The 21,874-nt window shown below is 47.0% G+C and overlaps 1 protein-coding gene across 1 annotated transcript in view; it reads right to left on the bottom strand.

The window, feature by feature from the left end:
* The window catches only part of LOC119461652 (dedicator of cytokinesis protein 3-like), a 160,967-nt gene that overhangs the window by 96,493 nt on the left and 42,600 nt on the right, over nucleotides 1-21,874 (bottom strand). The window contains exons 10-14 of the mRNA XM_037723018.2: nucleotides 17,496-17,581; nucleotides 14,024-14,229; nucleotides 7,867-8,221; nucleotides 6,939-7,036; nucleotides 3,085-3,177 (exon numbers count right to left, since the gene is read on the bottom strand). Of these exons, the coding sequence (XP_037578946.1) occupies nucleotides 3,085-3,177; nucleotides 6,939-7,036; nucleotides 7,867-8,221; nucleotides 14,024-14,229; nucleotides 17,496-17,581 (838 nt within the window). The remainder of the gene's footprint in view (nucleotides 1-3,084; nucleotides 3,178-6,938; nucleotides 7,037-7,866; nucleotides 8,222-14,023; nucleotides 14,230-17,495; nucleotides 17,582-21,874) is intronic.

The following is a 21,874-nucleotide window of genomic DNA, read 5'->3' as shown; positions in this document are numbered from 1 at the left end:
TTTGAATTGGGCAAGTGGTTTGGGTCTGAAGAAATTGTTTTCCTGATACGTACGTACGTACGCACGTACGTACATACATACATACATACATACATACATACATACATACATACATACATACATACATACATACATACATACCGTATTTACTCGAATCTAGGCCGACTCCGATTCTAAGTCGACCCCCCAAAGTCCGAAGCCAGAAAAAGAACTTGCCTCGAATGTAGGCCAAACAAAAAGCGAGCACAGCGTTCACAAAATGAAACAGCATTTATTGAATGCCGAGCTCATTTTCCATCATCATCGCTGCCAGCCTCGTCGCAATCTTCCTTATCGCTGTCGTCTTCAAACAGTGTACTATATTCAGTACCATCAAGCACATTACAGATGCTGCACTTTTTGAAGGAGCGCACAATCAAAGTTCTTGAGTAAATGCCATCCTTGTTGTGGCTCACGCACCCGTGGCCCCCTCTAATTACGGATGGTTTTCTCATCGATGCCCGAAGTCCTGCCTGGCTTGAACGTTTGACGATGCATCTACGGCTAGCACAACTATTCGTTAGGAAGCGGCACTATAGTGGCATCGCCTGTTTGGTGCCATTACGATAACGCCACGCCGTGCGCCGATGCTACACCATACCAATACTACAGTGTATTCTAGTACACTGTACCGATACAGTGTAGACCGCTTATTACGTAAGTCGCCAGAGTCGCGAATATCCGCACTATAAGCGGTACTGCACTATAACCAAAGCAACAATTTTCAAGCCTGCACATATGCAAAACATGTGCACCGAGCCGCCACGCATATGTGGCAGTCGAGGAATGCGGCTAGAACGTTTGCATTCAATTTACAGTCAAATCTCGTTAATTCGAACCAAATCACGAGGCGGCACCTCCGACCGGCATTGCTCCGGCACTGCCATAGAGTAAAAGCTTAGGAGAGACCCCTCAATTTCGCGCGCGAACAAAACAAACAAAAGAAAGAAAAAAAAAATGCGGCGGAAATTTCACGCTCTCTCAAATGGCAAGGTCGCTGATTCTGCATTGCGCCGGAACATGCGTGTACGTGACGACGTCTCAGCCACGCTACCGTAGCCACGCGTAGAAAATGGCAGTGCACCCTTCTTTCTCCTTTATGCTTCCTCTACTTTCTAGTCATGTGTTGACCTTGCACGCTGCGGCTACGGCGCAGAGGGAAGCAGCGGCGCTGTCCCAGGCTGGCCAACAAAACTGCCCACACCGGCAAATGCCCGCTTTCCGATAACGGCAGAAAACGAAACTTCGGGGAGCTGGCGCCTGGCCAGCTGGAACGGCGGCGGGCCCGCACGGTGACAGTCGAAAGTGAGGGAGCTACGAGTGAGGGCAAGGGGAGCCAACGAAGCAGCGGAGTTGCCGAGGCGAAATCCGCTTCCCTGCCGCCCTCCTCCCTCACATTCCACGGTCTCCGCGTGCGCCCTTCACCGTGCCGTGCCGGCACCGCCCGCTCCCTGAAGTTTAGTTTGCTGCCGTTATCGTGAAGCGAGCCTTGGCCGGCGTTGGAAGTTTCGTAGCCCTCGCTCACTATGCGCACCGTGATATTTCACGACTCGCACTCATGATTCTGGTTTCAGCCTCACTGGCTGTTCGTTCGCACCACGTGCCCTTGCACGCTGCGGCTACGGCGCAAAGGGAAGCAGCGGCGCTGTCCCAGGCTGGCCAACAAAACTGCCCACACCAGCAAATGCCCGCTTTCCGATAACGGCAGAAAACGAAACTTCAGAGAGCTGGCGCCTGACCGGCTGGAACGGCGGCGGGCCCGCACGGTGACAGTCGAAAGTGAGGGAGCTACGAGTGAGGGCAAGGGGAGCCAACGAAGCGGCGGAGTTGCCGAGGCGAAATCCGCTTCCCTGCTGCCCTCCTCCCTCACATTCCACGGTCTCCGCGTGCGCCCTTCACCGTGCCGTGCCAGCACCGCCCGCTACCTGAAGTTTAGTTTGCTGCCGTTATCGTGAAGCGAGCCTTGGCCGGCGTTGGAAGTTTCGTAGCCCTCGCTCACTATGCGCACCGTGATATTTCACGATTCGCACTCATGATTCTGGTTTCAGCCTCACTGGCTGTTCGTTCGCACCACGTGCCCTTCTCCTCCACTTCGTCTCTCTTTCTTCCTCGAGCATTCCTTGGGGTGTCCGTTTGAGGGGAGCGTTCGCCGTCTCCGCTGACTTCCGTACTGCCAGGCAGCCGCACTGTAACCGGTATTTCGTTTCCCGCAACTGCACTATAAGTGATATGTGTATACATAGAGTGCTATGGGAAAATTAACGGAAGTCTGAAAAGACCGCACTATGTCTGGTCCTGCACTATAAGCGGTTGCGTTATAAGTGGTCTATACTGTACTACCGATACCCATGTATTCTAGTACACTGTACAGATACCGATATGACGCAGGTCAAAATGTCGACGTTGCTCATGTACTGCAGTTGGTTACTGGCGCGGCTAGTAGCAGCTGCGATACTGACTTTTCTAGATAGCGCTAACTATGCACCATATTTATCAGTTTCAGTTAAATACTGGCACGTTTTTCAAAATCCTCGAATCTAAGCTGAGTTTCGTATATGATTATTTGTAAAAGACTATCGGCCTAGATTCGAATAAATACGGTACATACATACATACATACATACACACACTGTATATGCACCTAGCACCCAAGTAGTGGACTTCGTTGCTCTTGTCAGCAATCTCGTTCGCTACCTCTCTGTGTCTGTAGTCAAGCATTGTGTACACAAACAACCAAAATTGCCAAGTGAAGTGCCAAAGAGGGCCAAAGACAGCACAAACATTATAAGGACTAGTCTGAAAAGAGATCAGGAAATAAATCTGCCTGACAACCTCTCCAAAGTACATCACCCCACCAACTCTTTCCACTCCCGACCCCCACATGTGTGGGCATGTGGCAGTGGCGAGCAAATTAGTCATGAAAGGCCGACTTGGCAGCTGATCCCTTCCACAGGTGCACTGCAAGGCAGGTGAGTTGGCACTATCGCCCATCTTCTTCCCATGTTCAGTGGTCAGCATTGTGCAATAAGCAAACAGGGCTCTCACCAATGTCTTGAAGACAAGGCCCGAGTAGGGTGTCGAGTTGCCATCAGCTGTTGAGAACATGGAGAAGAGTGCATCCAGGATGTCCTGCAGGAACTGAAAAAAACAAAGAGAGATGTTTCATGCCTTTTTGCTAGGCACTGAACCCGACAAAGTAAATGTGGCATTCACAAGCGACAAGAAAATGGAGAGAACTATGAAACAAATTCTTGCCCATTGCTGTATGTGATGATGTGGATTGTGGATTGTGGCGTGTGGCTGTGACAGGACAAAGTGATGTGACGGGCTTGGAGTGATGGTGATTTCGTAGCAGCAGCATGAGGAGAATTGGTGATAGTGATTGCGGAAGAAGACGACCACACGCCACGAACAAACAAGGAAGCGGCGTGCAGAGCACGCAGAGTGTGAGAGTGAGCGGAGGTCTCGAACGGCGGTTCGCAGACAGACAGTTCAAGGCTCGGGTACAGGTGACCGGGTGTCCTGCTACCATGTGGACCTGGGGTGGGATCCCGCTCATGGCTGGGCTCTCCTGCGCACGAGTGGCCTGCTGTCATAACGGCCTGGTACAGAGCTTCGTGCTGTTAACTGGGGCGCCTGAGCTACCTGCCGACTAAGCCGATGTGCTAGCAGCTGAGGCGTTCCAGGAGTGGCTGACGAGCCGCTGGCCCGTTACAGCAGTGGCCTGGTGCTCTGCCAGCCTGCTCTCTCCCCTGCATCCATATTGCAACAAGGTGCAGGCGTGAAGGTGACGGTGTTGGACGTGGCCGTCGCAAGCAACATACCAGCTGAGCTGAAGTGTCGGACAACGCAGTGACGCAGCCGCAACGACAACTGTCACGGGCACCGCAACGACGACGCACACCGGCAAGTCGTGCTACATGAGTGCTAAGCACATCACTATATAGATGGACAGACATCTTCAGAGCTCTTATTCTAGTCCGCATGCATGTATACCGTTCTGTACCGTGTTAGCGTTTCTGTGTATATCCGTGTTGCATGTAAAAGGCCCCGGTCTGCCATGTCATTACTAAAAGAATCCTGTGCCCAAAGGAAACCAAGTTTCCCATCACACTTTATATATCAAAGTGCCTCTCTACATTATATAATCTCTTGTACGCAACTTCACAACGCAGATGTGCCCTAGGGAGCCAAATTTGAGGGAGGTCACTCTTAGAGCATAGTTTAAATCATTCTCACAGACAAGCTAAATGATGTGTAAAGATAAGATTTGGCACTAAAGGAGTCAAACCAGATGTCCTAGACTAGATGACCAGTGTGGTGCCATCATTGTTACTGTGCCATCACAGAAGTGACATTAACTGCTTTGCACAGTAAACGATTTACGTAAGTTGATACAAGTAGCGGCATGTTGCCTTGATCCTGCTATAGTACCCCTGTCAGACAGGCAAATCTAGTGTCACTTTGAACGAGTGCCCTTCACCATTAGTCTTAATTGCAGACTGGCACTGTGACATGCACGCCACGTAGCATTGATACGTGCACATTTTGCATTGCAGTTGCATATTATTACATGTTATGACAAGTAGCATATGCACAGGTAGCGAGCGATACAAGGCAGTTAAAGAAGGTTTGAGGAGGTAAAAGAAGTTTAAGGAGCTGCACACATGATTATAAAAAAATATATATGTTGCGTGCCTCATTAAATCAGGCTGGCAAGGTGACTATGTCCCTGCCGCGTTTCAAAGGGAATGCCATTAAATCATCATCATCATCATTAGCATCGTATCGTGTCACTTGTTTTGCGATGCGAGATGCACGCTGCGTAGCGTTTATACGTGCACCCTTTGCATTGCATTTGCATATTGTTACACCAGGTGGCACGCCATGTAGCGGTTGCATAGGTAGCGGTACAAGGCAAATAGAGAAGTCTTGAGGAAGAAAAAGATTACGGAGATGTATAACTATTGATGTAATGAAAAACATGTATGCCATACCTGATTAATTCAAGCAGGCTAGGTGGCAGTTTCTCACCATCCCATTTCAAAGGCAATGCCATAAAATCATCATCATCATCATTAGCATCATATCACGCCATTGGACACGCGATGTGACATGCGCGCTGCGTAGTGTCAATACGTACAAACTTAGCATTGCAGCTCCGTTATATTCCACCAGGTGTCCCTTGATGTAGCAGTGGCATATAGCAGTTGCATGCTACAACTCTATGCCTGGTTAACTCTAGCAGGGCTAGGTGACTATTTGTCACCACCCCGTTTCGAAGGGGATGCCAAGAAACCACTGCCACCATCATCAACAGCAGCGACATACCGTGCCACGGGTCAAGGGTTGTGACATGTGCGCCACGTAGTCTGGATACCTGTGTTTACTCTTCAGTGCACGTTATGGGGCCTCCTCGCAAGGTACGAACCGCTGCTGAAGAAACGAATCGTAGAGCTAGGCGCACGGCTGCAACCAGCCAACATCGGGCTCAGCAGACCGCTTTGGAGAGAGACGCACAAGCTGCAGCTCCCCGTCGATGCCGGGCAGACAGTTCAGATCGTTCTCGTGAAAACTATCTGAAGAGACTTCGCCGCGAAGACCCTGTAGTGCGTGGTGCCGAAATTGGAGCTCCTACAGAGGCCCTCCTCCAACTTACGCTGACTGTGCTGCGTGTGCCACACAGGCCTTTGGATCTTTCATTGAAACAGTTCGCCGCTGTTGACGAACTGAAATGGCGCCGACTCCGCCTTTGCGATCTTTGTCAATGGCTTCGAAGCTCGAAAAAGCATGACGTGTTGCATAATGCCAGTTTCCAAAATTCAGCTTCGCCTTAATACAGCAGTGTTACGCGGTGAAGCATACCAAGAGTAGGAAGGGGCAATGGTCACGGAACATGGTATGTATTCCTTAATTATACAAGCGTGCACCCGCAGTCTCTTATCTCAGTATGAGCACCAATACGCCAAATAAGTGTACTGGCAGGCCTTTAGAGCTATTTCGGAAGCGCCTGTGGCAATTTGAGCCCTTGGGAGGCATGCATTCATGTTTCCGGACTGCCCGATTTTTTAGACATTTTCACGGCCCCTAGGGAGTCCGAAAATTCAGACGTTGACTGTATATTAATTGCAGTCATTTCATCAACTTTGTTTAACAATGGGTAAAAGAAACTGAGCAACGAGCTTCAGATAAGCCGGTATATGCTGGCGTCATCTTTGCATCTTCGCCAATCTTGGCACCCTGGTTGCCAGCACTCTTTTCTCACCACCGCCGTGTCCAGACACTAAGTTATAGAAACCAGTTTCGAACCTTTAAAAAGTTCTCATAACCTTCATAATTGCTCACAAACATTTATTTGCGAGAAAACTCATAAACACTGTTTCAAAACATTTAAACTATAATATTCCAAAAGAAAGCGATAAGATGAGTGAATGACATCAACATTGTCAAATGTATTACAATAAATAAGTCATACTTGAATTAATTGTGGTCTCATTCTCACAAATTAGTTCATTTAGTCATTGCACATATCCAATAATTATCTTGCATGCTACTTAGCGGCCAAAATTTTGAAACGGCAACTATTCGATATTCGATTAGAAAATATTTGGCCAAAATCACTGTTGGCTTCGAATTCGCCTCGAACTCAAAATCCACTATTCGCACAACCCTACTAAATTGGCAACACTGGTTCTTTGTTAACAATGTTTTGCATCTTATTACATCCATAACATAAACAAAAGCACACAAGCATAATCACCCTGCTGAAAATTGAACCTGTGACCTTACATTAGGCAACTGCAGATTGCCACAGTTACCATACCACCACAGGAGAGTGGACAATAATCATTTCCTGCTTGAGTAAAACAAATACGTTGCAAGCACTGGACACTGCCCACCTTGACAATTTCTTCACCGTCCAGCTTGGTGAGCCCAAGCAGCGCCTGTGGCACATCGTCGGGCTGCTCCTTCCAGCGTAGCAATGCCAGCAAGTCCCCTGCACAGGTAGACACATGCATCTCGTCACCCACCAACACATACCATTATTCTCAGATCAAAGCAGGTCTAAAAGTAAAATTTCTGCAGTGAAGATGGCATCCCACAAGTGAAGCCCAATCACTGTGATTATTTTATTAGGAGCATGAGAAACGTCAGCATTTGGGAATAAGGAGCCCTTTCTCCTTTCTTCCTGTAGGATTAAGTAGGCCATTTCACCATTCGGATTGTGCTTTACGTATCATTGCATCGCTAATTTTAAGATGAAAACTAAACATCTCAACAATCTTATGTGAGATCATGCTAGCGAAATTGAGCCGAACGTAATATTCTAGCCAAATAAACAAGCTTTTATTTCTTAACCCCCTAACTGCCGTGACAAAGTCCCAAAAAATTTTTAGAAGCGCGTAATTTTTCATAACCTGCATATTTTGGTGGCAATTTTTTCAGAAGATTGCCAAAATTTCACAAGTAAACTTGTCATTGGCACCAGAGGATGCTTGCTGTGATGATGAGTTATCTCGTCATCGACAGTTAAGGGGTTAATCATCCTAACATTTACACTAAAAGAACACCACCACTTGAACTGTGCATAAACTCGATATGAAACAGCGGAAAACAAGCGCAGACATAAGGAATAACCTAATCCCAACCAACCAGCTCTGCCCACCTTGGCATCTTGCTTCTGCACTGTTATTACACCATAATGAGAATTCAAATATGGCCCTTATCATGCTGAATCTGCATTATGCTAAAGTCTGGCGCGCATTATGCTAAAGCCACATTATGCTGCTAACAAATGACTGAGCACAAACTTTTCTTTCACTCAACTGTTCTGGGTGAGCTTGGTGGAAATGAGCAAGGTGGTGAGGTGCAGAGCCTCGTGGCGTGCCTGGGCGCCTCCCGGTGGGTCTGCTCGCAGGACGGGCAGCTCGTGTGGCCCGTTGGGCAGCACAGTGCCTCGCTGCAGCAGGGGCAGCAGTGCGCAGGCCAGAAGCCGCGGCTCGCGCCCACTGCGTGCCGAGCAGTGTCGTAGCTCCACGCGCACGTGCGCCCCTTCCAGGGGTTCGAGGGGCAGGCGCACGTGCACAGCCTCCCCCCACCTGGGGGTGCACGTACGACACAGCACCAGGGAGCGCCACTCGTACGACGGTTCTAGCTGACCCACGCCACCGCTCAGGCAGTCCTGCGAGCGCGGAGGAAAGGAATCGAGTCAGGAGTCCCAAAGTAATAGTGCCTGCACGCTGCAAATAGCACTTGGGATTTGCATCATGTTTTTCGGAATATAGTACACTGCTCCAAAACTTGGCCTGAAAGCTTTGCGACAGTGAACGTGTCGAGCATCCACACGGTGTTGAATGAAGCGATAGATCTTGCCTTGTACCATGCCCGACTGGATTACTAAGCAGCTTGTAACATTTGTAAGCAATGAATGATGATGCTGGCTATCACTCTCTCATTCCATGTAAAGAATGAAGATTAAGAGATAAATTACAGCTGTGTTGGAGAGGGATTCCGGTAGCCAAAATACAGCTTTTTTTTTTAATCATATGGTCATAAATATGGCAAGGGAACAAGAATTCATGATTGCCAGTCAGCCACGAGAGTCTGCGCAGGAGTGCGCTTATCTAGGTCGATTGCTCACAGGGGTCCCTGATTATGGGAAGTAAATTTATAGAAGAATAAAAATGGGCTGGACTGCATACAGCAGGCATTTAAAAATCCTGACTGGAAGCTTACCCCTGATGTTGAAAAGAAAAGTGTACAATCATTGCATTCTACTGGTGCTAACATATCGACATGCTATGGTCTCAGAAAGAGACTGGCAATATTGAAAAATAAAAAAACAATATAGGGCAGAAACTTGGAGGTTAACAATGACGCTCGAGAACAAATTAAGGACCACACAAAGAGCAATGGAACGAAAAATGTTAGACGTAATGTTAAGAGACGGGAAGAGAGTGGTGTGGATCAGAGAGAAAAACGGGGATAGCCGATATTCTAGTTGACATTAAGAGAACAAAATGGAGCTGGTTGGGTCATGTTGTGCGTAGGGCAGATAACCGGTGGACCAGGAGAGTTACAGAATGGGTACCAAGAGAAGGGAAGCACAGTCGAGGACGGCAGAAAGTTAGGTGGGGTGACAAAATTTGGAAATTTGCAGGTGCAAGTTGGAATCAGCTAGCGCAAGACAGGGGAGGGGTAATAGGACATCGCTGGGAGGGGCCTTCGACCTGCAGTGGACATAAAAAGAGGCTCACGATTATGGTCATAGGTATACACTCGAACCCATATTATAACACACTCGATAGTTCCATGAAAAGCGGTCATTGTATCAGCAGTTCGTTTTGTGAATTCTCCCTTCAAATCATGAAAAAATGAACTGCACTGAAACTGGCACTGGCAGTTGCTATTCGACACCACTTTGGTCTGAAAATCTGATTTTCAGTATTTCCATTTTTCTTCCAGGCATTCTCCCGCATCTACCTGAATGTTTCCGTTTAAAATGTAATCCAAAGAACGAAATGCAGCATTGTAGCTCTTTGAAAACCGCGCCCGGCCAGTTCCAATCACCTGCCATTCCGAAACTATGAGAGCAGCCGCTGCCACTTTCCTGCAAAAGCTTGTGATATATATTACTATCGGGGGGCCCTGAGAGGATTCTCCATACGATAGCGAAGCTTTGTAGTTGGCTGGAAGTAGAAACTGCTCCAACATGCCGGCATTTTGCAAAGGTCTTGCCGTTACCAGCTGCAGCATCAGCCACACGCATTCTACGTTTACGTTCTACGTTACGTTTTCTATGTCACTTTGGCCGAAAAAGTACAAAGTTCCAAAGCTACAACGCCATCGCGAACCATTATCAGCAACAACGTAATGAAGCGTCGATGAACTGTGATCTCTCGATAACCACGTAGTAGTCACCGACTCTTTGCAACATTGCGTGGCAGTGGCATGTTGTGCCGCATTCACGCTGACTCGGGCCAAGTGAATATCAACAGCAACGATGAGATAGCAATACTTGAGCTGCCATTGGTCCAAATCGTCCAAATAGGCGTGGTAAATGCGGTGCTGCACGGAGAACTGCGCAATAACGAGAATTTTGCCATCGTGGACTCCGAGATAGCACCTTCGCACGTGCCAGTGCTGTTCTGGAGGCCACGGCTGCACCCTGCAGCCGTGGCCTGTGCCATACCCTGCACTGCCTTGCCCTGAAGCACGCTGAAGACTTGCCTCGAAAGCATAGTTACCCCAGCTGGGTTGAAAGCGAGTGGGTTTCTTGGATTTGCAGCCTCGGACTGCCCAGGACTGCCTGAGACGCTGCATACGCAACGCTCAGTGGCTGAAAGCACCATCTCAGGCAGTCCGGGACTGTCAGGGACGGAAAATCGAAGAGGCCCAGTGATTTTCCTAGCGGCTTCTGAAATCTGCACTATTCACACTGCCGTGTGCCTGGTTCGGTCGCACTTCCAAGCTTCACGTGCACCCATCTTTTACTGGGACTGGTTTGAAGTGTTCATTTGCAAAAGTATGCCACTTTTGAAAGTGTTCGTTATATTTGGACAGAGCTTCAATAGGCACGGGTCTGAAAATCCTAAATGCAGTTAAATTTGGTTGTTAACCGATAAATCGTTATAGCTGGGATGCTTACAAGTGGGTTCAACTGTACGTAACATTTCGAGACATTTACAACTTCAAAGTATAAAAAAGAGAGGACAACCAGATTTGCACTCCATTTGTACTCCAATGGACTCCATTTCTAGTAATAGATTAGCCCCTCATCTGAACCACCTGAACACCCCCCCTGCAAGATAACCCTAGCTGCACATAGGTCATTTGTCTGACCTGAACTGTCATTTCATTTCCATGGCAGTCAACACTCGTGCCACCCACCACCACCACTGTCGATCATACGCTTTTTTGAACACTGATGTCACTCTCTGCACAATCACTGCCATGGCTCCTCCAAAGCCGGTGAGGCGTGCAATTTTCTCTCTGGTACCTGCTAATTGAAAGTGCGATCTTGTGCAAGTGATGCCCTAAAATTAACATTTTCGAAACCTGTATGTCTAGCCCAGATATGTGTAAAGTATGCTCAAAATCTGTACAAAATCCCTCAAAGGGACAATTTAAAGGTTGTTTCGGTCCTCAAAAGGACATTTTTGTGATTGCCATGGTACTTCGATAATTTATTGTGACACCTCTAATCACTCCATGGCTTTGGCATTTCACCAGATGTTCTTGCATGTACACAATGTAATTCTTTAAAATTTCAACCTGACCGACAAATTAGGCTTTTTTACAGCAAGTAAAGTTTTTCAGTCTCTTCACAAGTCTTGAGGCACACGACAATTAGTACTGGAGTTTCATTCACTCTATGATTTCAAATCTTGGCCAGTCATATTTTTCTGTGTGCATACACTATTCGTACAAAGTTCTAACCTGATGTACCAAGTACTCAGTGCTCCAGTTTAAAGAGTCCCTGAAACAGTTCGGACAAATTTCGTAGAGGCGTAGGGTACAGCTACAGTAAAACATTCGCGTCAAAATTTAAGTGAAGCGTCTCATATTAAGAGAGCTACGGACCATTACAAGTTACCCTCCTTTCTGGCCATGCATTTCCTCCTCAACTCGTTTGCCGAGTGATTGGGGCTAAGCTCTGCCTTCGCTGGCTCTATGCCATGTTGTGACATGTTGTCCACTTCCGGTTGTCTTGGAGCCAGCGCGCGAAGGCTCTCCAACCTCTCAGTCTCTGCTAGCAGCCCGGCCGTGGATCCCCAGCGAGAGCTATCAAGTAGCGTGCGTTGCAAGCATGTCACAGTGCCGAGCGTGACTGGCATTCCGGTCCCCACAGGCGAGCTGGGTGTTTTGACATATAGCCAGAGACGTAAGCTAAAGCCCCTCCATACCGCTGTGATGAAGGAGCTTCGTAGACGTACGTGAGCGGCCTGAACGGCATGCACAGTCCAGCCTTCTGGTGGCGCAGAGCTTTACCAGTCAAATATAGAGCTAATAATCCTGTAACCAAGTGTAAAACTTTTTAAACATATAAAAAGACAATGTGTTCAAGATTACGCTCCTGCCAAAAATTTGAGCCAGCAGCAAAGTAGAAAAGCTTGGTTACTGCTATATTAGCTTTGTGTTTGGTTGAGCTTTGTGCCGCCAGGTGGCTGGGGCACCGTGCAAGCAGTTGACAATAGCGCCTCCGTTCATCACGTAAAACATGGTAAAACGGCCAGTACACTTGTGCTTGCGTTTACCCGAATACCGGACACGCTAAACTATTTTGGCAATTCGACCTGAAGTGACGGCCACAAATGCGTAGATGCTGTCGCCGTTTCAATACCGACAGTCCGATGCGCTGCAGCCACTCCACTCGTCTACTGCTTTGCAGCAGGGCACGATGTCGTAGCTTGACATGTCGCCCATCGCTACGTTTGCAGCCCACAATGCAACAAAGGCGAACCATGGTGCTCGCAGAAAGGAAAGAACAAGAACAACACTGACCGCGCAGCTCTCGTCAACACGGAGCACGTTTTAACACAAGCAGACGGCACTTGCTGTGGCCCAGAAGTGCTTTTAGTGTAGTGATACATGTCCTTGTGCATTCTCTTTCTGTTACTTTCTTTTTATAGAAACAAATGAACTAACATCTAAACTATTACGAACAACATTTGTTCACCATAATGTTGGAAAAATTATCGATGACGCGCCCTGGGCAGCCAATCGAATAGCTGGCCCTACTGGCGTATTATGGTCAAATCGCGTCACTTGGTCACAAAACTCAGCCGATTGGTGTGCTGCGATCGGTAGCGATGTACACCCGTGAGCAAAAGTATATGGACAAGGGGTTGCGCGAAAAAGCAGATTTTTTTCCTCTGCCTATGAACACAACTTGAAATTGAGGACTGCAGTCCAAACTTGGCATTGCAAACTTTTCAGTGTACTCATCAATTTCAGTTTATGCTTGTTAATTATGAAGAAATTTACTTTTTTCACCGACCCTATGGTCTGTATACTTTTGCTGACGGGTGTGCCTTTTTAATATCTTATAATAAATTACACGCTTTATGCGGAGCGCTTATATGCGTCAATTAATGATAAGAAGGACCTACTCTAATGACTCAGTACGTTTGTACAAAATGGTCAAAATCGTTTCAGGGTCCTTTAAGATGTTTCAGACCTGGTTCTTTCGGCATTTTGATTTATGTTTTTGGACAGTTCTAGTCATAAAAATGTCTAGCGTCAAAAAACAAAACAAAATTGAAGGTAGACAAAAAGGACACACATGAGTGCCTGCCTGTGTCCTCTGTCCATGCCAATTCAATTATTTTTCACACTTTGAAGTTATGAATGTGGCAGGATGGAGAACATGGTGTCCAGGGTGCGGAAGTAGCAGCCTGCCAAGTTACTGGATCAAGGTCGATGCAGGCTCCAACCTGGGCCCGACACCGCATCAGGCTCCTCCTCTTAGCCAGGTGATGACGAACGCTGTAAGGGCATCTAACCAAAGCTGATCCAGCATCTCCATGCGTTGTGGCCAAGGTCTGGCTGGCGAACATGAGAATGGCATCTAGTTGTTGCCTTTCTGCTTCGAATTCGACGCTACGCCTACGCCAACTGTCTCCGTATACATGTGAGCCTGTCTCCCAATGCTCGTGTCCACTGCCCCTAACTCCGGCGCAACTTTTGCTTTTTTTCAAACGTACTGCAGCAGTTGTATTTATGCCTTGCTTTGACTAGGTTTTGCACATGTCTTCTTGCGTGTTCCAACTCTTGTACTACATCTTATGTCCTGCTAATACAGTATGTGTGTGCTGATCGTACACAAGTGGCCTTGCCATTCTCAATATCTGTTTTGTCATCGTAATTTTGTTTAACCTGCAAACCCAAAGAACATAGCCTTGTGACAGCCTCATCTCGTACCAACAAGTGCAAGCATCAGCTTTTATACAAACTTCTAGGAATTCTGCAGCTCTCCACTAACCTGGAGGATGCGTCCATCTGCAGACACCAGCATAAGGCGAGCTTCAATGTTCTTGGCGGGACCGGCCAGGTCAGCCCGGTCAAGAGTCAGGTAGAGGTCATTGCGCACGTCACCTGGCATGATCACCTCGGGGAAGCCTCGCATGCGTACCACGGGTAGACCCTCTTCCTCCGAGTCTGACACCGGCCGCAAGCACACACTCAGTCCTGGGTGAACATAAACATAAAGGGCCTCTACAACACAGTCCACGAGATACCACATGCAATGTGTTTTCTCGAAACAGGCAGCCGTCCTCATATTTTTGGTCCTTATGGAGCCTATGAACAGCTCACGAGCAATCACTGATTTGCTCAAGCAAGTATAGATTTTTAAAAAATAACTTTAGATAAGAACAGCACAAAAAAATACAGATGTCGTGGTGAAGCTAAAATGAATCAATATGTACGTTTTCAATTTGCCGGGATTAAAATTGTGACCCCTTATGTGTTGAGTTACAGCTTTGTTTTTGACAAAACCATGCCAAAGAACATCTGCTGGTAGAAAATTTACCAATTCAGTTCAAGCCAAGAAATGCTGGCTCTCCCGTAATCAAGAGCCAATGTAAGAATGAAATGGCTATCGGCAAAGCAGATTGGTGCCGCGACACAGGCCTGTAAGCTTACTGAGCTGAAATGAACCCGTTTTGAACTGAACCTTGTTGCAAGTCTCGTCTCGACCAAACAACCATCCACGGCGTGGATGGTTGCCTAGTCAAGCAGCGTGGTGTCATCTCTCGAAGAAGGCGGCGCAAGACTCGCGCCGCAGAACTCACGGACTGCTGGCGTTGAAAAGAGCACAGGCAACCCTGTCTCAGCACCAAAAGACGACAATAAAGTGTATGGTGCACTGTATCTGCCTTTTGAACATCGCTACAGGAAATTACAAATTAAGCTTCAGTGTACTAGAAGTTACAGCTTCAATGATATCGTGAACAAACATTAGGAAGAAATCGGAAGCAGTATTTTTCTTGTAACTTGTTTAGGCTGCAACTAGCATATGTAATGCAGTTCTGTACAAGGGGTTAGGGGCCAGAGACCGCATGAAGGTTGTTTCACATGCTACGACTGGAGCGAAAAAAATCGGTGCAGTCGCATGAGTCGCAATGCGATTTTTTGAGGGCTCGATTCACATGATTGTGATTTCAACAATGCGACTGATGCAATGCCCAGGGTTGCTTGCTGCCAGGTTTTGTCACACACGCCGCATAATTCTTTTAATGTAATGAAAAACACGTGCGCATTACAAGATAATTGACCTCTCTTTATGAGGACCAAATAATATCTGTGTTTTGTACTTTAAAAACGTTTTGAAGTTTAAATTTGTTTTGGAGTGCACAACGGCAGTTCCTATGCATGACGTACATGCATAGCTGTGCGCAGCTGGTTGTTCAGTGCTGTGTGTTGTCTCATGTGCTTTCTATGTGTCGCTCTGCCTGAATAGAATAAAAAGTCCGCAATATATTCAAGGTTTATTGGTTTCTGCGTATGAAAAAAAATTCTCCATCAGAGAAGATACAACTTTACGTACATAGATTATTCGAAAACAAATTGACTGTTTATTCAAGCCACGGAGTTAAATAAGCTGTCGTAGAAAATTCATTACGATAGCCTGCACGCTTGGCATGTCAAATTTAATAAACAAGTGAGGCAAGATAATCTTTCAAGATGCGTCGGGAAGATTACGCATGTGGAAAACTGACGGGAAAAGAATGCATCTAAACGGTCTCGCGTTCAGCGCAACATCGAAACTTCAGGTACTTTGCTGCCTTGTCATTTGCCCTTGCAGAGGTTGCAATTATTTAAACTGCTCTGTCACGTGATCTTTGAATGCTACTCAACAAATTAAAATTGTGAAGACCCCAAAAGAGCATGTCGTCTCGTGGGGATCGAACACCTCGTAGTATTGGGAACTCGCATAGGTGTGTCTACGGCATATGAAGCAAAAGGTAAAAATGCACTTTGTTTGCTATGTAGTGCGTCAACAAACGCATAGAAATGGGAGAATAGAATCTGCGGCACAAGTTCTTTATTGTCCCTTCGCATACGTATCAAATTCAGCAATCCACCTCTGCACGCATCACACTTGTTGAGCGAGACGCTATTTTCCAAAACAGACCGCAAAATAGCTGCGAACAAAATAACTGCGACTGTGATTTTCGTCGCATGCGATGGAAATCGCACTTCCAGTACCATGAAAATCGCATCATGTGAAACAGCCTTGACTGCATTTTCTTGGCTGGTTGCCCAGATGATCTCGCTTTGCTCTCGCAACGATGCCCAGATGTTCTTGTTTCGTCCTCGTCTTGAGTGCCCGGATAACAGCTCTGGATTTTGGCTCAAGGTCTCTTGAAGGTCGCCGACAACAGGGAACTAAAAGCATTTCATGCTTAATAACACTGGTGCAAAGAAACTATAGGCCTTCAGTTTTGTCTATACATCTACGTGCGTGCGTGCGTGTCTGCGTGTTAACTTCTACATCTTCTGAATAACCATCAGATGCCCAATCACAATGGGTGCAATGTGTCATTACAAGCACTACACATTTCAACACACCATTGATAGATGAGGTTTGAGGTTACAAGATAACACAGCGGCTATGAAAGGGGCCTCCAGATTAGCTCTGACCCCCTGTGGTCCTGCCTTGGTCGGTCAGTGAGCTAACTCAGCATGTTCACCAATCAATCAATCAATGTGGTACCATGAGAATGTTTTAGCCACCATGATGCATGATCCATCTGCTGAGTCAGCCCTTATGTGCCTAGGCACATGCACAAGTGCACCTCTTCAGCTTCACATTGTTGTACGTCACATGTATCACACTAAGCTACAATGTTCCATATTAAGTAAGGGTGAGCAAATACCAATTAATAGATTTCGAATCAAATCAAGAAAAAAGAGCCAAATGTCGAATCAAATATCGAATATTAGAAAATGACTCACAAAACTTAGGGCTTACAAATGTTTGGGCTTGAAAATACAGTGCTGCACATGCTTGGAAATCTCCTAGCATTGCATAAAATGTAGCAAGCTACTGGCAACTTAGGTACATCAAAATCAAGATGTACAGTACAGTCTATTCTTAAAAGGAACACCAACAATGATTATAGCACAGTTCTAGTATATGAAAGCCAGGAAAATATTTTCTTTATCAACAGAACTTCTGTTCAATAGAATCAAGTGACTTTTTTCCTCTGAAGCTAATGAATTAGTAACATTCTGTTGCACTGAATACCAACGAAGTTCTGTCTAACAGTGGACCTGTGTTTTGCAGCAATCTTTTATTTATTGCAGAGAAAGTGATGCTAAACTCACCTTAACGGTAACTCTCTGGCATTTCAAGCATGTCCATGTGAGACGAGGTTTGTTTCGTACCGCACAAGCATCATTAAGCTATTGCTGGCATCTGAACAATTTGAGGTCTCTCATGCACTCACCCAGACTGGGCTGCAGGGGAGCCATCTTGTGGCCCATCTTACGGACGATCAACTCGTGCAGCTGGTGGAAGTCGGCCTCGTTGCAGCTGCACATGCACATAACACAGGCCTGTATTGCAGCGATAGATGTTATCTCAACATTCTAGTACAGTGGAACGCCGATTATACGACTTCCTTGGGACGATGTGAGAACATCATATAAGCCGGCCATAAAACTTAATACACGGCTTAGAAGAGCTTCAATTTCAACTATAGTCTAAAACAGTCAAACCTCGTTAATACATACCTGCTTAATGTGTAATTGTGGTTCCCCCACCCAGCCTCCATTGAACCCCATGTATTGGCTGACCGCCTTAAGCCGTAGTTGCTCAATGCCCACCAAATGGTTAGTGTGTACTATTTTTGTTTCTTACCTACACGCACAGACACAAAATTGGCAAAATCTCATGTGCGCAGACGTTCGATTCTCGAGTTGCGACGCCTGGACGACAGCCACCAGCGATAGCGAACTTAAAACGTGGCCCCCATGACGTATTTCCTGCTCATGCAGCTGCTGCCGATTGCCGAGCACAATAGCATGGCCTTCGAGATTAGCGCCCGGCAACGTGAAGAAGCCGCCGGTAGGGGGTGCGAATTCGCTGTCGCCGTCAAAGCAAATTGGAGTAGTAACCGCGCAGAAGCACATTTTATTGCGAAGCGCATTTCTGCCATCACTGTGGACGTCGCTTTGAAGTTCTGTATAAAGTCCAAACACGGCAACATTGTCGTCGTCCACCGTACACTGTATGTGCGAGCGAAAGCTTGCAAGGGTCAGCCGCTTATCTCGCATGCACAAGGGAGAAAGGCGGGGCGGAAGCAAGCCGATTCTGTCGCGCATGGCTGGGGAGGCGAGAAAGGGAGGGGTTCACTTTGGCGGCGGCCGCTGTATCTTGAAAGCGATCTGCTGCATGGGAAAAGTGCACGCCCGCACAGGCCTCATCTTCAAAGCGATCTGCACACCAAGTGCAACTAGTGCCGGTAGCTTCTTAAGTGCTGTGCTTTTGACGTCTAATTTGCGTTAAAGCAAAAGGCAGCACGTACGCTGCTGCTGCCGCGCCTCCTCACTCCAGCATTTTGAGAGTGAATTTCTGCGGTCATTGAGCGAGACGGGTTCATGTTTACCTGCGCACGCATTACACCGTGCTTGTTAATTTAGTTAGTTAGTGGGGCCTCATGAACAAACTGGCTCGCGGTCTTATCAAGTTCGAAGGTGCCGGCGGCAAGTGAAGATTATCGATTTTTTGCTGCCTACCCGCAAATAAAGCCTGTCTGAGTGCGTGTGTTTGAGAGCATGGTGACGTAAATCTTTTTTGGCCGGTAAGTAGCCGCTAAACTGGCACTGGCGGTTAATTCGTACACCGTTTAATGCGTACCTAAACGTTGTTCCCGACCAACTACGTAATAATGAGGTTTGACTGTACTATGCATAACTATGAAACCAAAACTGCCAAAAAAAGCAGATGTAAAAAATTTGATGCAGTGCAGGTTTCAGTAACACTTTATTAGAGGAATTAAGCATACTGTGTACCATGACCTACACCCACCAGCATGCTAAAATGGTTTCTTTCCTTACCTACACACTTTAAAAAAGTTGTGTCGAAACCATCGACGACGATTGTCAATGCAAACAAAGAGCCTTAACGAATCAATGCACGAGCGAGCGAATGAGCAAACGAAAGAGTGAGAGAGCCAGCTAGAGAGAGAGCGAAGAGGCGTTTTCCTTTCAGAGTGACCACTACCCCCGACATACCTAAAAAACGTCTGAAAGAGCCAAAGAAAACTATTCACTTTAAAGATCGGTCAGTTTATCATAGACTTTCTTTGAGCCACACAGCAAAAGCTTTCTTTCGAGTGCAGCAACATACACAAGGTCAGCTACAGCGTTGCCTGCACAGACGAACCTTCAAATTTTGATGCTATATTGTAAATCCGCGAACGTAGGCATAGGCACGGTAGCATTTGCGGCCGCATGAGCCAATGCCTCCTAGCACGTCCCATCTCGTACAGTTTGTCGTACGAAAGCGGAAGCCCAACGACAGACACACCAGAAGCCTTGGGTGCTCACATGTAACAGAAAGCTCTGAACTGCATACATGAATGCGTGTACCCAATACGATCTGCATGCCTTTTGGTGGCTAATCGGTTCGACCTTCGCACATGCTTTCCTGCTTTCCATATGCACTGTGGCGGTATTCTCAGCTGATCCTTTTCAGAGATAGTTTCACTTTCACGAGACTCCACACTGAACACATTTAAGTATATGGCCGACAGTGCTCTTGGAACTAATGCCCATAAACTCAGAGGCATTTGACCCTGTGCTAGCCATCACTCATTGCATTTGCTGTCAAACAATAAGCATTACCCCGATAATCGCAGGCACTGTAATAATGCTCATCGTGGCATGCATATCGCCTGCGAGATCTGTACTTGAGCGCAGACTCAAGTAGTGGATCGGCCATTGCGCTATCCTGAAACGTAACATGCATGCGATACGCTGCCCGGAGGCATGACATGGGCATACGGTAGGGAGCGGGCATTTTTGCATAGTGACGCTGCTATGCGTCACTATGCAATGCTGCAGCCCATTGCTGCTGAGGATCGGCCCATTGACCCTATACCTCCAGAAAGAGTATTATTGCAGTTAGATTCTTCTGCGCAGCTGGACCCATCCCCTTTCATGGGGCTCTAAGTGCACCCTCACTGTCCGCAAACTTATGACCATTGTTACCGAGAGGCTGGCTTTCCGGCAAAGCTATTATGTCTAATGGCTAAGCGCTTTACAGGCAAAATTTTGCCAGCAGCATGAGATCACAAAATTGTTCACAAAATCAGACACATATTCTTAGATTATACAGAAACAAATGCTATGAACAGTGCTTGCTCCTGCGCAGCCAGCAATATATTCGATTTGCCTTGAATATTTGTATCCAACTGAATATTCGCAAATTTTCGAATACAGTCAAACCTCGTTAATACGTAGTTGGCCGGAAACGACGTTTAGGTACGCACTAAACGATGTATGAATTAACCGCCAATACCACTTTAGCGGCTACTTACCGGCCGGAAAAGAACTACGTCACTATGCTCTCAAACACACGCACTCCGACAGGCTTTATTTGCGGGTAGGCAGCAAAAAATTGGTAATCTTCACTTGCCGCCATGGCAGCCTTGCCATGACAACGGCATCTTCGAACTCGATAAGGCCGTGAGCCAGTTTGTTCATGAGGCCCCACTAACCAACTAAATTAACAAGCACGGTGTAATGCAAGCGCAGATAAACATGAACACGTCTCGCTCAATGACCGCAGAAATTCACTCTCAAAATGCTGGAGTGAGAAGGCGCGGCAGCAGCAGCGAGTGTGCTGTCTTTCGCTTCAACGCAAATTAGACGCCAAAAGCACAGCAATTACGAAGCTACCGGCACTAGTTGCACTTTGTGCGCAGATCACTTTGAAGATGGGGCCCGTGGGGGCGTGCACTTTTTCCACGCCGCAGATCGCTTTCAAGATACGAAGTTACACGGCTGCCGCCGAAGTAAACCCCTCCCCTTCTTGCCTCGCGCGCAACAGAAGAAACGCGCTTCCGCCCCGCCTTTCTCCCTCGCGCGCATGAGATAAGTCGGCTGACCCTCGCAAGCTTTCACTCGCACATATAGTGTACGGCGCGCGGCGACGATGTTGCCGTGTTTGGACTTTATACGGAACCTCAAAGTGACGTCCAAGGTGACGGCAGAAATGCTCTTCGCAATAAGATGTGCTTCTGCACGGTTACTACTTGAATTCGACGGCGAGAGCGAATTCGCACTTCGTACCGGCGGCTTCTTCGCATTACCAGGAGCAAATCTGAAAGGCCATGCTTTTGTGCGCGGCAATCAGCAACAGCTGTATGAGCAGGAAATACGTCATGGTGGCCATGTTTTAAGTTCGCTATCGCTGGTGACTGTCGTCCGGGTGTCGCAACTCGGGAATCGGACGTCTGCGCACATGAGATTTTGCTGATTTTGTGCCTGTGCATGTAGATAAGAAACAGAAATAGTACGCACTAACCCTTTGGTCGGCAATGATCGACTACGGCTTAAGCGGTCAGCCAATACATGGGGTTCAATGGGGCTGGGTGGGGGAATCATCACGACTACATTTAAACTGCAATTACACATTAAGCGAGTACGTATTAACGAAGTTTGACTGTACCTAGTTTTCGAATTGAATACGAATACTATTAAAATATATTATTCGATGGCATTCAAAATTTTTAAATATTCGCGCACCCTCGCTCCTTCTTGCAAAAGCTGACTGCATTCCATATTTACGAATTTTATCAACCCATCTTCCATCTTCAAC

Source organism: Dermacentor silvarum, chromosome 8 (assembly GCF_013339745.2).
Source record: "Dermacentor silvarum isolate Dsil-2018 chromosome 8, BIME_Dsil_1.4, whole genome shotgun sequence".
In the NCBI taxonomy this organism is placed as follows: domain Eukaryota; kingdom Metazoa; phylum Arthropoda; class Arachnida; order Ixodida; family Ixodidae; genus Dermacentor; species Dermacentor silvarum.
Note: the sequence above shows the minus strand (reverse complement) of the source record. Positions and strands in the feature narration are given on the sequence as shown.